General features: G+C 39.8%; 1 protein-coding gene across 1 annotated transcript in view; it reads right to left on the bottom strand.

Moving 5' to 3' along the window:
* The window catches only part of LOC133446041 (receptor tyrosine-protein kinase erbB-4-like), a 377,138-nt gene extending 375,984 nt beyond the window's left edge, over nt 1-1,154 (bottom strand). Inside the window, exon 1 of the mRNA XM_061723735.1 lies at nt 820-1,154. Within this exon, the coding sequence (XP_061579719.1) occupies nt 820-898 (79 nt within the window). The 5' untranslated portion in view covers nt 899-1,154. The remainder of the gene's footprint in view (nt 1-819) is intronic.
* Nucleotides 1,155-17,639: the final 16,485 nt, after the last annotated feature.

Here is a 17,639-nt window from a genome sequence, read left to right as displayed (position 1 = left end):
ACTACACCGAGCACGCACACAGTGCCGACACTTTCGGCGTCGCTTCTCAAGCTGAGGTCCACACAGTCCCAGAGGGGATGCGCTGGGGGGAAAAAAAACCCTGGAGAAATCTCATTTCAGTGCGCTTTGCTGTGCATCTGTTTACAGAATACGCATGGATGGATGCCCGTGGCCTATATCGCCGTTTGCACGAGTGACAGAATTACGCACATCAGCACATAACCACAGTCTGCAGGAGTTAAGTTTGAACAAGCGGGACGTAAAACTGTTTGACACAACCCGCTGATTCAGAACAAAAACATATTGTCGCACCTTTTTTTTTTTTATCGGAGACAGAGTTTACGAGCAACTTTAGAGGACCGTTGCGCATTTGACGTCCGTCCATCCAGATGGAGGACAGAAGGAGTAGCTGTCACTCACAGCTGTGTTTGTTGATCTCCACTCTACCTACAGGATGCATGTGGTGGACATCAAATGCGCTCCCCTTCCTCTCCAGATTCAACAGTGCCGCTCTGTGCTAGAAGGAGACGGAGCAAGTCACTCTGCGGGTTCAGTTTAGATCAGACGGAGCTCACTGCTCCAAACCAAACCTGCGCTTCAGTCCACAGGGACAAGATTGTGCAGATTGTTAACGATATCAAGGGTAGAGGGTGGAAATGACAATAGTATAAGCGGAATGGATGTGTCTGACACAGCAGCGCTGTATCACGCGCAGAAAAGACAGAGAAAAGATGTGGGAAAGTGTGGTCTGGGGACAGTTTTGCGCTTTACGCGCACCGACCAGCTCCAACGGAGGACAGGTGTTTGGATTTCACTCACCTGACTGTGAAGAGCCGAACCCAAATAAGAGGCTTATCAGGAGAAAGCCGAAGCAGCACAGGGCAGTCGTTGGTTTCATCGTTGTGCTGGGCAGGTATCTCCTTTAAATTCACATGTCCAACGGTGTAACTCTCCGTGAAACAGCCAAAAGGATGCGTCGTGTGCGTTTGAAGGCGCCTCAGCCTTGCGAGTTTTGGGGACTTTGGCTGCTTTTCAGTGACTTCACAGTTTGCCCTATACGGTCCTTTTTTGCCTCGTCTCTCTGAAGCCTCGGGAGTCTAAATTGTGTCTGGCAGTGCAAGTAGAAACGTTCGGATATATTAGTTTCCAACTCACGCTCTTGAAAAGCTTGGCTAAGTAGTGTAACTCATGCCATTACTCCGCGACTTAGACACAATGTGCAGCTGCAGACTCGCGTTCTCCAGACACACCTCCGAGTCCCTGAACTCCTCCTACGAGGCGTCGTGATTGGCACAGGTGCCCGTCGGTCAGGCCGAACCCCGCCGGCCACGGCTCGGTGCGCCCTGCCATTGGTCGAGGCGGATGCCAAAACCTCCTGAATGCGCGCATCGGCTCTGTTGCACCTGTCACACTGAAACCAGCGGAGACACATTCTACCAGAAGGATTCATAGTTCTCATAAGTGAAGTGGAAATGACCAGCGCTTATAGGTGCCTCGTCGTGCGCAATTGGAAGATCTTATCCGCATTGGATAACATCTGGTTTAATTTTGGAGGTGTCAGTTTGAAACACCCAGCACTGAACTTGAGCAATGTAGTGATAGTGGTGCCTATATGGAACAATACGGTTTTTTAAAACGTATTTTTGCTTGCTCCTTATTAATCTGTATTAACCCGTTTTTTTATTGAACAAATTAAGTATATCACATTTTTTTCCATCATAATTTTCTTTAGCAATGATTTCCATATTTCTACAGTTATCAGACTGCACATTTTGGAGCCAATATATTTCCATCTGGAAGACAATCCCTCTGCCTGAGAGGTCTTGATGTAAATGACACAAATAAAATGCAATAGAAAAGTTTAGATAGCGGTATTGCTAAGCTCCCATGAGCAATTTATAATAGTTTTAAAAGTTGTGACCTTGCAGTGACAAAGAAAAATAATGAAGAGAATAATGGAAACAATGCGACAAAAGTTTGTCTCTTTCACCTGCCTCTGCCTGCTTTGACACTTCAGGAAGCGGGTCGAAAGCCTCCTGGAGTTGCAAGATGTGCACACATCTGGACACCCTCGACCTGCCCCATGCCCCCACGCCACCACCCCTTTAAGTTTTCTTCACATACAATTAATTACACACTAAAGTCTAACCAAAGTGTGAGAAAAGCTTGAAAGACCCAGTGCTATTAGTATTAGACTTGTTATCAGTAAGGCACAGCAACACATTTACAAATGGTTTTGAAATTATTCTCTGTTCCAGTCATCCACTTAATTACAGCAAAAATTGCATTATCCTGGATACATAGACCAGGGAAATTAAATTATTTTAATTCATGTGTTAACACTCCTTTTAAAGCAATGCATATCCAGTGTTAAAGGAGATATGTTATGCCCATTTTTCAATTTCCTGAGGGCTTAATGGCATGTTTTGGTCAAAACACCACATTCATAGAGTACAACAGCTCCCTTTTCATCCATGTCTGTACACCTCTGTTCATTGCAGCTGGTTTGAGGGAGTGCAGTTTTACTATCCTTTGAGGTGCTTACTGAATAATATATCCAGTAAGCACCTCACTTTGTAAATACAAAGTGACTTTAATACTGTATGCTTATAAACACATGTCTTTTCATAATATCTACCCTTGAAGTTGAATTCAGACAAGCCTTCAATCTTTGGTGTTTAGAGACAGATTTTCTTTCTCCTCTAGGTTTTAATTTTTAATTTTGTATTATTTTTATTTGAAGTGCGCTGGTGTGAGCTATTAATGAGAAATTAGTGTCTTACCTGCAATATTAGTGGTTGCAACACTTTCAGTTTGAAGGACTAAGGAGGAATTCTGGGCAGCCACGTCAACAACTCGTTAGAAAAGGGGCCCAGAGGAGCCACTTTTGACCATCTGAAACAGCTCATAACAGAAAATATATGTTTTTTTAGGTGGTAAAAATCTAGCTCATAAGAATTTCTGCTTGGTTATGCCAACCAAAAGCGCTGGACTCCTGCCTTCTGCTGGGAAAACACATTTGCTTAAGGAACTAGTGCTTTAATCTGTTTACAAACCCCTTAAGAAGCTCTATTCTTCTGGCAACCATCCATCATTCCATCCATCCATCCATGTTCCACACTGGTTGGATTGTCTTCAGAGTTGTGGGTGGGTTGGAGCCTGTTCCAGTTCTCACTGGGCAAGAGGTGTTATACACTCTGGGCATGTCATCAGTCCATCACAAGGCCACGCAGAGACATATGAGACAATTTAATTGATATTCATTAAAGAAGAAAAGAAAAAAATCTGTATAATCTAAAATTGACTGCTGGTAAGCTTTATTATCCCTGGAGGAGGCAGGTTAACTCCCCTTTAATTTTCCATGGCATCAAAGTATATGCCTGGGCAGTAATCCACTCAATCCCATAAACATCCCTCTCTTTGCTGTTGGCAGGTCACTCCTCCCCTGAGATCATCTGGTACTTTGCTTTGCTCTAATAGCGAGGTATATCGCTCACCCGCTCCGTTTCTGATACTGGAGCTCTGAGCTGAACTTCCCTGAACCAAGTGTACCCAGCACTTTTGCAAAACAGGATGCGTAGTCAAATTCACTTTTCACTTTGAGCAAAGTCAAAAGGCCCCGTTGTTGGGTACCGTATGAATAGTGCACTGAAGTGTGAGGGGTACCTCTTGAACCTCTGCTGCAATGTTGACCCTTCACCAGTGGGGGGCAGTCCCGTTCTCGTCATGCAGGTCATGGGGCCAGAGAGTGCCGCAGTGGGGGGGAGGGCGGGCAATTCAAGCTGCCACCAACTAGTTTCCTGACTCTCTGTTTGACATTGGCTTCCTATCACACAGACGCTTTATTAAATATTCCTCAGCAGAAATGAGCTTTTAATATCACTGACACCAGAAATTTATTAAGAAATATGGAGAAATGAGATCTGGCAGCTTGCAATGAGAAGAGGCTTCACTCTAAATATGCCCCAAATGGCTGCCGTTTATCATTTTTAATACCAAAAATGCAATTTAGCAACGTTGTGTATTTTCATTATGCATTACTCTTTAAGAAGCACCCTTTTGACAGTATCAGCCTAATGCTGTCAATTAGGTAATTTATTCCAGGGATTATGAGAGCGAATAAGACGTGGTTTCATGTGTTCCTCTTGCTGTTCCCTAGCGCCTGCTGTACAGCTAATCTAATACATAACCCCCTGATTTGTTTAATGGATGAGACTTTGCTGCTGCAAGAGGCACACCAATAAAAGCCAGGCCCTCCAGAGGCTATTGTGCCTCATAATGATGCCAGACACACAATGTGAGAGTTATGAAGCAATTTTTTATCATGCGGCACATTGTTTTGCTCTGGTGGTGCCGTGCAAGTAAAGGCAATCTCTCCCTGCAGCATAGCGCTTCTCCCCCACACTTAGATAAACCTTCAGTATGATAAACTGTCCGAGCCACATGTTGCAGCGATGAAAGAAGTTTAGGCCAGAAAAGCATTTCCTATTCCGATGCTAGCAGGTGATGGCTTTTTCATTAGCTGTTTCTGATTGTTATATAAGATTCTTTTAAAATAAAGGCTAAGGACTGAATAACAACAAAAAGAAAAAAGAAAAGAAAGAAAACAACAACTGAACCATGTTTGAAAGCCTCATTAGCCCCTCAAACACTATATCTTAATTAGGCATGTCTTACAGTCACAGCACACATTTATGCAATATATACAATGCATATTTAATGGAAAGAAAAAAATGACTGGTTTTTGGAGGCACAATATATGGCCCTGGAGAAAATTACAATTACATATATGTGCGTGTGAGCCTATGTTACAATTGCCACATCCAGTAAATAAAAAGAAGTCTCAGCAGTAGACAGGTGAAAGCCTTTCTGAACTAGACCAAAGTGACTGTTATTTCATATAAGAACTCTCTGATGACAGATAACGCTGCAGGTCCTCTTTCATGTTGTTGAGTGTGCCTGTTTTTCTCAGACAACACAAGGGAAATTCTTGGAATAAAGAAAAAACACTAAACAATGAAAACAGATTTGGATTTCTCGGTTGCTTGAGCTGCAAAAACCTGTTACTTTTGAAGAAAGGTTTGTTAAATTGATAGCGCTGATCTTTTTTTACGAGGAACGAAAGAACTACGCGACAACACCTCGGAGTATTTCAGACCTTTCATTCAGTGTTGGAATACCAAATCAATACCAATGTGGCTGCATGCATTAATCGCTGTGAACACAGTTCAATAAAAACATGACTTTAACAACCCAGCTCCATCTTTTATTTAATTCACAATGCAGCTACTCCTCTGTTTGAGGGTGTATTTACAGAATTGCTAATCATTTTGGATCAGATGGGGGTGCGAGACAGATACTTATTCAGGAAAAACAAGAGCAAATAGCAATAATGAGAACTTTCAGGCATAGATTGTCATTGATTATGTCAGTTGAAATCTCAGGCTGCAGGTTTTCCAAGATAAACAGCGATGACACGTCGTTTGACATGTTGACTGATAAAAATTCAATCAGGAGCCGGCCCCATGGGTTCATACTCTTCATAATTATTCATTTCAACAGTCGCTTCTTCTTTGGTTTTTCTAAGGAAATTTAGACCATTTTTAAACAAAAACTGTTTTCATCTGAGTATTTTCTCTTAAGAAGATAAAAAAAGTGTTCAATTCAAGACTTTAGAAATAAAAGCATGTAAAAGCATGCTTACATGTCACACTCCACCAAAATGTTTATTGTTGTTGATATCCTGTGTGGATGGATGGATGGATGGATGGATGGATGGATGGATGGATGGTTATGTAGTTGATAACACAGACTATTAAAACAAAACACCCCCCAAAAATGTTTTTACTTTACACTGTTTATTAAAAGCTTTTCAGTTTAATTGGGGTTTGGTACTAAATCACTTCTGGATTTTCTTTCAATTAACAAGTAGATTACAAACACTCTTGCTCGACACAGCAGATGTGATGCCTTAAAAATTACTGTAGTCTGCTTTTGGAATTAATAAAAAAAATAAAACAGAAATCTTGCCCAAAACAGTGAATAATTAGTGTTAATCAACCAAAATGGTACTAAGCACGTTTAATCGACATTAGCGTGTGCCATTAAAATAATAAACAACAGTTGACTTGTATTTGCATCTGCTAAAAAAGGAACTTTTGACATAATTAATGTATAATTAGTAATTTATCAGGAAATGTTATGTAACGGGGATTAAGTGTAACTATTTCCACAACAAACTGTTCTGAGTTGTCTTTACTGCGGAATGAAGAGGGAGCGGTAAGTTATCCCTGTAGAATTCAAACTTCACGCTATTAGACACGGTGCAGCCAGCAAACACTGTACATCAGCAGTGTTTTTTATTTTATTTCTGAGATCATATTTTATGCTGATGACAGATAACTCAAAAGATTTAATGTGATTAATTTCCCTGAGAATTACAGAGCACTACACTCAGTGCACAGGTTTTTTCAGGCGTGACACCAAGACAGTGACACTGATCGCATTAGCATTCCTCGTCCTGTTTACGGACGTTTTGCTTGCTTTTCAGTTTTAGATGGTGCAGAAGTTTGTGTAAAAGTATTTTGGATCATTACTTTTACAAGCCAACATTTGTTCTGCAACAGTTTTCCAACCCAGGCATGAAAAGCAAATATATCCAGTATCATGTTTAAGTATGTGTTTAGAAAATCTGAGACCTGACATCATTTAGGTGGGGGCATAAACTCAGCTCAACAACTTCATTCGGTGAAACTGCCAAGTGAACTCTTTAGGATTCAGTCAAACTTAGGACAGAAAAAAGATTGCTTCTACAGTATCAGTCCAAGTTTTAAGAGTGGTGAGAGAGGCTCTCGAGTCGGTCAGAGTAAAAAAGACATGAAGCCAAAAATATGACATCAGGAGTACTTGATGCATGGAAGAGAAATTTCTGTTTAGTCCAAGTGGGGATAAATCATAAAAAGAGGATGCGTTACAGATCACTTGGCATTGTGGTAGATTTGTGTGCATACGTAAACCAAAAAAAAAGAAAAAGAAAATCACAAGAATAGAAATATTGTTCTGAGCGCTCATGTTGTACATTCAACTTTCATTCCACGTTTTTCCCGTCAACAGACTCAGATAGTGGCCGCAGAGTGAAGTGAAACCCCGACTGCGTGTGTGACTCTGACTCAGTGAGCAATAAGCAGCGTTAGCGCATTACACACACACGATTACGTGGCCATTTCCTCAGTGAATGAGTCTCATCAGAAGTCCCTGAAGGAGCCACTGAGTGTGTAATTGTTTCCCATTAGGGGGAATGTTGACTGCCATCGAGTTGCATCTCACTGCGGAGTTTGCTGACGAATGGTCTCTGTCCACTGAGTGAGGCGGGCTAATTCTGCTCTGGGTGCTGATGGAATTACTCAAATCCCCAAAAACCACCAGATGAGTGTGAGGGTGATGCATAATGCTTTTTCTTTCTCCCCACCTTTCTTTTTTTTTTTTTTTTACTTTAGTAGGCTACCACACTACAGGGCGACTGCCTGATGTTTGTCGAGTCTATTATCAGTCATAATGTGCTATGTTGTGTCCTCTGTCCCAACCCCCCCCCCCCCCCCCTTTAAAAAAAAAAAAAAAAAAAAAAAGGTAGTATGTGCACATATGCTCCTAAGTTTGCATCTTAAGTCTGCTTCATAACTCTGTCTACAGCCCCCCACACACGCACCCATCGTACCATGTGAGGCCCCAGCGCTGCAGTGATGAATAATCGCCGGCATGTGCCCTTGTGAAGGTGTTGTAAATTGGATCGCTTACACTGCAAATTACAGGCCGGTCAAAAGTTCAAACGAGGCCAACCATGTCAAGTCAAACCTAAGGATGAGGCAAGGAGAGGACGTTACTGGAGTTATTAATCCCACCTTAACTGAGCGTTGCTGCTGCACGATTAGGCTGATGTGGATGGTAAAATCATCATCATCATCACCACCATCATCAGCAGCAGCAGCAGCAGCAGAGAGGTTTATCATGACAATGCTGCCATCTACTGTTTTGGGAGGGAAAAGTCCAGGATTGATGAGATAACGATCAAAATGGCAGCTCCGTGGGGGGCAATGAATTACAAAAATATTATATTGTAGCCAACTAAGTGGTCATAGTTTTAAAATGTTAATACTTGTTCAGTATCATTTTTTGGTTTCTAATCATTTGTGATGTGTTGAGCACTATGTTCATAATGTGATCAGTTTTGAATCCTAATGTGTGTAAGCTGTTCTTTCTTTCTTTCTTTCTTTCTTTCTTTCTTTCTTTCTTTCTTTCTTTCTTTCTTTCTTTCTTTCTTTCTTTCTTTCTTTCTTTCTTTCTTTCTTTCTTTCTTTCTTTCTTTCTTTCTTTCTTTCTTTCTTTCTTTCTTTCTTTCTTTCTTTCTTTCTTTCAAGATGAACTGCAGAACCCCAACACTTTTGAATAACACTGAGAAACAACGTAAAAGCTTCAAAAGATTTTATAGTCTTCTGAAAAATGAGCAAACTTTATTAATTCCACCAAAACCATGGTCTTGATGGTGGCTCTTATATTTACAGATAAAGTACACACTTATATGCTTATCCGATTTTTAACTCAGCGGCATAAAATTCAAGAGACTCACCTACAGTACTCCCTTAACCTCTGCTCAAAAAGTCATTTCGTGAAGAAGACAGTTTAAATATGAGCACTCAAAAAAGATCCCTGACAAGAAGACTCAAACCAAAAGTTGTGATATGTAACTTCTAGTTAGCATGAGTTGTTTACTCTGAAACCACAGAAAAAAATTATGTATATTTAATCATAATTAAAAACAAATACAATAAAAAAAGGTTCCATTTGATGGCTTTACGTATTTGTTTGTCATAATTGACCACTAGATGGCAGTAAGAGAAAGTGCCAGAATGCTATAAAGAGAGATAAACTTTCCTCGGATGGGGCTCGTGTGGATTCGTGTGTGTGTGTGTGTGTGTGTGTGTGTGTGTGTGTGTGTGTGTGTGTGTGTGTGTGTGTGTGTGTGTGTGTGTGTGTGTGTGTGTGTGTGTTTGTGTGTGTGTGTGTGTGTGTATTTGTTCTAGCCAGGTGGACGCAGACAGAAAAAAAACAAACAAATGTGCTCATAAGAGCACATTCTGAGAAAACAGACCTCAGCAAGTATGGGTGATAAGAAAGGCAGACTTCACTCAGTCATTCAGCACCTGACAGTCACATATTTATGTTAAAAAAGAAGAAATTGTTGGAGGATGCATCTTGGACGTCACTGCCCGGTGTGAAATTATGTGATTGTGCGACCCAAAAACATTGTAATGATTTCTAAACCAGTCTGACTAGCTTGATGGTAATACATGAGTTCAGTCTTTCCATTAAACTTTGACTAGGGTGCTGCTTTTTACTTAAAGGAATGAATGTATTTATTTATTACAGATCTTACACAATACATACATTTATTTATGACATGTTTTATCATATAAATCAAGTCAGTGGGCTGTGCAGGCTCTGCAGAGCTGCTTTCAGCGTTTAACAGGCCTGACAGGCCTTTCTTTTACAATGACCTCTGAAACCTGCAGCTTCCTGGGAAAACGAAAAACTCGCTCTTGTAGCGTTGCTATTTAATTTAATAAACTCTTTGGGGCACCACCTTTGATTACAAAGGAAAATAAATTGTTTTTATCAATCTCTTATCTGAAAGTAGGTTCTAATCTGGATTGGTCTGAGTACATTGAATCAAATAGACAGACAAATGTGGTAATATATATATATATATATATATATATATATATATATATATATATATATATATATATATATATATATATATATATATATATATATATATATATATATATATATATATATATATATATATATATGCATATAGGTGGGAGTGGAGAACACTACTGAAAATAAATAATGACTTATAAGACCTTTAGACTAATCTGGTTAACAAGGAGTCTCCTGACCAAAAATCTTATCTAAAATTAGTATATAAAATGAGTAACTAAAGATGGTAATTAATCAAAAATGTGATGTTTAACTTTAAAGAAAAATTCAAGTCCGGGCCCCGAAGGATGCTCTTCCGGGATGTGGCAGTCGATCTGCAGCAGGTCTACTGCGCTCTGGTTCATCTCGGCTGGTTTGGCTATCATCTAGCCTGGCGTGGTTGATGGGCGACGGTGCAGGGAGATTCTCGTTGGCAAAACGAGAATAGACCCAGAATTGTCATTTTTGCGGTATGACCACAGCGCAAACCAAAAGGAAGGCCAAAAATGGTTAAACTCAGACTTCACTTAAAAGTATAAGAAAACTTAAGCTTCTCTGTAAAGAATATTACGCAGTTTTCTTAATAATACAAAAGTTAATCAAAAATGAATGACAAAAATAAAGGAGGATTTCAATCTTCAGGAAAGGATAAAGCTAGTCAAACTCAAAGACTCAAAGATTCCGAGGAAAATTACTAAGGAAAAGAAAAGACGGCTAAAGGAGCCAAAGGAAATTAACAATCTCAACTCTCAGAACAAACAAATTGTTTGAGCATCCTAGTTTTGTTCCCGGGGGCAGTCAGAGTACATGAGGAGTCAAGTATTGTCTTCACCCAATCATGAGCAGCTAAGGTACTGAAGTTAACGCCTCTCATCAAAAGTTTCCTCCTTACCTTATCTTGTTGAGATAAAATAAAACAAAAGAAAGGAAAATAACTATACACATCAGGCATCTGATTACACTTAATAAAGGACCTGATATACTTTAAAAGGTCATAGTATGAACAAAACAGATTAGTTCACCCATGGTGGTGAACTGGAGACATACACTTAATTTTAAAGAATGGGAAATTACATGGAAGGTTTATTAAGTTAATTCACACATTCCATTCTTCAAGTTTTCTCTCTGAGCTGTGAAAGGCCGGAGAGGATGTGAATGGTTCTGGTTTTTCTCAAAGTGATGATTTTTATGACTATAGAGCCGTTGTTCCTTGTTGTGCCAGGCCCTACTGGGCCCCCCCGAAGTCTCGTCTGATGCTTTGGACAGGCGGTTACTCCTAAGGTGTAACTTATTCAGGGAGAGTTTGATGTGGTTTCTACTCGTCCTGCTCTTAGGGACTCTCCCAAATTTTTCTTTGGTTTGTTTATGGATAAGATGTGTATCTTTATAGGGCGTCAGACGGACATTCCTCCCCAGGTGTGACCTGTTGAAAAAAGGTCATGTGAATTTCACTCTCCCTGGATTTGGGAAGAATGCGTCTGTGAGTTGAGGTGTCGTAAACAAGGCTTGGATCACTACACTCTCTACAACGTTTTTTTTTTTTTTTAAAGCTTCATTAATTAGTTATCATAAACAAGGTATGGTTTTATCTGTGTTTAATTTAGTAAAAGTCTGCTAATGTTTCTTATTTCTAGGACAACCCTCCTTGGTGGGGCCACTGACATGAAATTTCATTCAACTTTTCATCAAATTTTCTTTGAATAAATGTTCTAAAGGTAAAAGAGGTAAAATTGTGAATCATTTTCAAAAATAGTTTGTTCAGACAAGATACTTGTGCGTCAGTGTTTTCTTTCTCTTTATTTCTTTCCAACCCAAGACCTCGAAATCTTAGAGTACAAACATAAAGTTCTCAATCGTGACAAACTGATAAAACTATATGGAAAAGTTGAAATAAACCAACAAACATTGAGAAGTCAAATACTTTTTTCATTCCTAGATGGATTAACACTGCTTCAAAATGTGTCACCCTCTCCGTCTCCTCGGCTCTCCTCTTGACCGAAGAGTCTGCAACCACAACAAAAACGCTGACATTTAAAGAAAAAAAGGAAAGAAAAAGAACAAAACCCAGGTGAGAAGCGTGCCAGAAGCACCGGCAGCAAATGTTTAGGTCGTAGACCGTCTCTCTCCCGTTTCCATGAGCTGCAGAACAAAGCCAATGTGTGGAAAAAGTGAGTCGCAACCAGCTGCAGGCTGTTTTCCACTAAGTGTAGAACAATTAAGCAACAGCAAGACCTGCAGTGCTCACGTTTCAAACCAGAAAACGGTGTGGATGATGCGGAAAATCCAAATAAAGACAAAAAAATGTGGGGAAATTTACATTTTGTCTAGTCAGCTTCATTATCCTTGTTTATCCAAGCCAAGATAGGGGCAATTTAGGCTGATAATGTTTCTTTTTCTCCCTCAGAATAGTGGTTTTGTTGTGTTAAAGAAGATTATAGACATCTTTGGAAGAGATTTGGCTATTTCTCCTTTATAGTGTATAAAATCAGTAAACAATTAAAGAAATTAGTTAATTTGAGAGGTTCTGGTTTTACTTTGATGAATTTATGCCACGATTATTTAAAATAATCTTTATACCACTACAGTTTTTTTCTTTAGTTTACCATGGATTATTTTTTCTTTTTTAGGCTTTATGAAACCCTATACATCATAATTAAAGAAAGTATGAGATGACAGCATCTCAGTCTGAGTAACTACCTTTGTCCCGCTTCTCTTCTGAGAAGAAGACTAAAGCCAAACCTCTCCAACTTTCTGACAACTCGTCAGCAGCGTTGTACAGAAACAACTGTGTGTGATCCACTGGGTTGATATCTTACACGTTATCTACAAAGCAGAACAGAGAAGTGCCAGAATTCAAAAATCTGATTTCATTATGAGTATTACTGCTCCTCTGAAAGGCTTTCATTAGAATTGTTGTGCACTGTACAGACAACTTAAAGGAGCATACAGGGAGCAGCTGACATGCTGCGTCTGAGTGGTTGTGATGTAAATGGAAGAAGATGAAGGACTGACATTTTATTTCTGCACTTTGATGAACAGTATGTGCGCTTTCTTGTCAAATTACTCGTGATCATTTTGGAGCATAACTCCTGTCGACCCCTGTTTAGGTCCCACCCCCGAAACTGCTGCACTGTGTGGTGGAGGAGCCGTTTTTATCAAAATCAAACTGTAAATAATGGAAGATTTCAAAAGAATAAAATGTCCAAGGTCACTTATTCCTAAGACATTTCAGCGGTTTTTGCTATGGCTGGCATTTAGGTTGCAATGACTGTTGCCCTGACTGGCAGAAACTTCCTTGTCTTATTTGTTTTGAGTGGAGAAAAAGGAGGTTTTGTCTTCACATTTACTTCCTGTTTTCAGTTCATCTCACAGCAGCTGTGTATCCATTTATGTCAAACCACCAGTGTCTGTATCCCCACATCCCAGTTTCCTCCTGTGAACATGTGGCTGTCAGACTCGAGCTGTATTTCGCTTCCCGGTACATTTTCACAGCTCGAGCCGACCCGCAGGTGTTCACTGTTCTACATACTAGTGCTTTCTCTCTTTCTGTCACATTCTCTATCGTGCATTCATCCCTCTTACTCACTCTTTTTTTTTGCTTTTCAGACTCTGTATTATTGTCCCTATCTATCCCTCTCCTGCTACCTCAGTCTGACTTCCAGACGGAGACCCCGGTGCATGCACTGATGTGTTGCAATGATCACGTTACAGATTCTCCCTTCCTGCCCGTGGTCTCCTTTTCTGACTTCTTCTGACTTTTCCACAGTCAGACGTAGCTGCAGAATATTGTTTTTGTCTGAAATGCACCTCATCGGTTGTCTTTGTGCACGCTCGCTCACCGCTATACACACAAGACATGCCTGCACAACGTAAGCAAGGAAGCAAGGAAGTGGAAGTTCCCTTCCTCCCCACATAAATATTGAGACCTCGCTTTTGTGACCACAAACCAGATCGTGCACAGTTTGAAAAAAAGAAAAAAAGAAATTGGCTTCAGCAAACTAAAAAAGCAGCCCTGCTAAGGATAAATGCAAATAAATAATAAGGATTTGCAGCCCTAAAACAGGGATAGATGACAGATGCATTGGTTGAAGAATGACATTACACCAATCTGTCACTGCTTTGAGTACATCTCTTCTCACCATCTCACGTTGCAGCAAATGCAAGCAGCACAAACACTTCACACAGCGACTGCATTTGATAGTAGATTTCTGCACTGCTCCAGCTAGTCTTACCAACTCCTAGAATATGGGTGTGTAGCAGAAACTAGGCAGGCATGTGGGTTGTTGTCACTAATGTGTGTGTGTGTGCTTGCATACAAATCTTCGCTGGTGTGTGTGTGAAGGTTTAAGGGCCTGTCCAAACATCCACCTGGCAGGAAAAACAGGAATAGGACTTGTCACCCGGCGATTGCACAACCCTGCTGAGGATTCACACCCGGCCGAGCTGGAAGGGCTGTGGAACCGCTCCTTGCTCTGTGAATCAAAACGAGGAGGACACGCCGCATGTCGAATAACCTCAAATGAAACCCGACAATTGATTCCAAGTCATTTTCAAGGCCCTCGTCACCGGGTTTCGTATCGCAATGTTTGTCCAGTGAAATCGTGAGGCGGGTTTTGAAGCTAATCTTGGAGTGCAAAGAATGTTTAGGTGTGGATGGGCGGATGGTGGCAGCATGCAATGCTTTTTGATGCTCGCGTAAAGATTTTATTGTCTGAGAGGACCTGCAGAAAAAGTAGCAAGGCCAGTGGAACAAAAGAAAGGAAGTGCTTGAGCACAGCCACAAAGCCTCTGAAGCTGTCTGCCCGAATGAGGAAAAACAAGACTAATAGCAGCACCAAACAGTTCACACGTGTAACTGGTGCACTTTCACCTGTCCAACGGGGGAAGAGCCAACAAAATGATCCTGAAGATCATTTTCAAGATCTTTAGCCCCTCGTTGTGTCTGTTTTATGACATGTGCTTACAAGGACAGATATATTACTTCAAGATTACATCAAAAATACACCATGATCATTTCAGAAGGGATCAGTTATGATCAGCAGTAATCATCTCCCAAATCACAAGATGCCAGTTGAAGAAACAAACACAAAACTCTTTCATCAATACATCTTCTATTATTTAAAAATTATCTTAGGTTCACATTTGCTATAAAAAAAAACAAATATTTACATTCCTTTTTTTTTTGTTACAGAACTTCTGACTGAGAAGTATTTGTACCATGAAAGCTCAAGAAAGTGAGAGCAGGTGTAAAATCCCTCTGCTGAAAGTGTGAGTCAACCCAAGATAAGGTCTAGATGGGAGCAAACAGTCAACAGGCAGGTAAATAGTGGAATCTGAAGATGAAAAGATACAGTTCGGGGTCTGTTTAGGCTTTTACACCTCTCGGTTTTTCTACCGCCTTCAGGTAGCTTTGATTTTGTGTGTGTTTGCCGGGTGAGTACGTGTCAGTGTGTGTGCGTACCACATAGATTAAAGAAGTAAGGGGGTGAAGGAGACAGCTCTGACATTTAAAATCTTCAACAGGCTCTGGCGCCCACCTGTTCATAGACAAAGACTGGAGAGGAGCAAACACCCGGCGCTACACTGTAAACTTAGGCGAGCCTCCAAGGCTGAGCAGTAAACTGCAGCACTTCTGGCTGCGGTTATTCTTTAATCAAAAATTGAAGGGCTTGCACACTTTGAAGAGTCACACGACTGTAACTCTTGCTGAAACCTAACTTTCCTTTATTCTGCCACTGCACTGTAGCTCATCTTTGTTTTTTTCCTCTTTATTTCTCATGTTTTTATTGTGCAAAGCTTGAATTGCCTTGTTGCTGAAATGCACTATATAAATAAACCTTGCCTTGCCTTATCATTACATTGAATGGCAATTTGTCGCTCTTTCAAGGTGCCATAGACTAGAATTTAGATTTGTTAGATTTGTTTTTCAGATCTGTTTAAAATTACTGGACTTCATTGTGTTTGGTTAATGTCCTACATATTTTTTTTTTTCTTTTTTTGCCAGGCAAAACCACATTCTGTGATTCTGTTATTGTTAAACAACGATATGTGCATTTGCACTGCGGGTCCCTGTGTGTTGCTGGTGCCCCTGGTGGTTTGCATTAATAAATTCTGCTCTGACTTCCACATAGAAAACTGGTGGTGGTGGGGTTCGGTCACGGGGGTTGTTTGCACTTACAGCTTGCTAGTTGTGAGTGCAAACACCTCCCCATCCCTGACCCCCGACCCCCAACCCCATGCACATAAAAAAGAGGCTAAATTGTTCATTCAAGCCTTTTCATGCATAATTTATGCGATTAATGTCCTAGCAGCTGCCAATACATGCATACACTTCACATTTAGTGTACTTCATGTTTAAAACAATCTGATTGAGATGCGTAGTCATCTCCTACAAAATTAACGCACAGTAACATTTGCTCTTTTTTTTTTTTGCTGAATCCATCTTCCACCCGGGAAAAAAACTCATGGAATAATGTAGTAAGTTTGATCATTTTTGTCTGAGTTTCAAGTTATCAATTCTTCCATAAAACCAACTATCATGAATTAAGTAAATTGCAACACTGCAAGGATGTTCATGACATGTGCATAACCAAAATTGGCACAAATTGGCAGTGGCAGAGACATCATGTGGAAATGTATCACGGCCGAACTTCACATCACATTAGATCAGAACGCTACAAGTTTTTCTGATGACAGTATTTTTTAATGGCAAGTAAAGTACAGTTTGCATGGTTGAAAGAATCAATACAACAATAAACCTGACTTACAGTGTCAAAATTTACAAACCAAGCGAGGCAGTAAAAGCAAGTCTTTAAATGAGAAAAATCATGCTTTAAAATATAAACTGTCTTCTTCACAGCAGTGCGTCTTCATGTAAGATCATTGATGTAGAAAACGAAAAAAAAAAAAAAAAACAGGCTTGACAATTACACTTCCTTCAACAGATCCAATGTTAACAGAAATAAAAGAAATTCAATTCATGTTTGTCTTCTTTTTTTTTGTCTTTTTTCTTTTTTTTTGACAAATAAATGCCATTTTTGTTTCAGGCCATACAAATACACGGCCTATGCAAATACCTGAGAGCCCTCACGTAAGAAAAAACCCCAAAACAAAACGACAACAAATAATCGGCACACATTTTTGGGATTTTTCAGTGCCAATATTGTATCGTAAAAAATACAATGCACTAAGGACCCTGCCTTGGATACTTGTGTAAACTTTTTTTTTTTTTTTATTTCAAAATAAAACAAACAAAAACAAAACAAAAAAAACCCCACATTGTTCACAAAACTATTTGCATCAATAATTCAGCAGAAAAATACACATTTACAACTCACCTTTAAAATGTACAACTCACATCCTCCCAGTCTGTAGCAATAACAAGGATCTTAATTTTCAAGTAAAGACCTCACTTAAAAGGAGGCTGAAGACAACCTCTGTTCTCGTCTTTTTATATGGCTGCTGCAATTAAAAGATAGATAGATAGATAGATAGATAGATAGATAGATAGATAGATAGATAGATAGATAGATAGATAGATAGATAGATAGATAGATAGATAGATAGATAGATAGATAGATAGATAGATAGATAGATAGATAGATAGATAGATAGATAGATAGATAGATGGATAGATGGATAGAGAAAGGCAGACAGACGAACAGAGAGAGAATCTCTAAAGTGGCAGCTTTTCAAACAACAGATATGTACAGTGAAAGAGGGATGTGTTGAGTAAACATTAATAGCTGCAGGATGTAAACAATTTCCAATGTCATACTTTTGCAAACGGCTAAGACGGTACATGTAAACAAAGGGGGGAAGCTGCCTTTTGTATGTATATGGTGAAAATAAAAGAAAAAAATCAATGTGTTTAACTCTTA

Source organism: Cololabis saira, chromosome 6 (assembly GCF_033807715.1).
Source record: "Cololabis saira isolate AMF1-May2022 chromosome 6, fColSai1.1, whole genome shotgun sequence".
Lineage (NCBI taxonomy): Eukaryota > Metazoa > Chordata > Actinopteri > Beloniformes > Belonidae > Cololabis > Cololabis saira.
The sequence above is the reverse complement of the archived record's forward strand: the minus strand, read 5'-3'. Positions and strand labels throughout refer to the sequence as shown.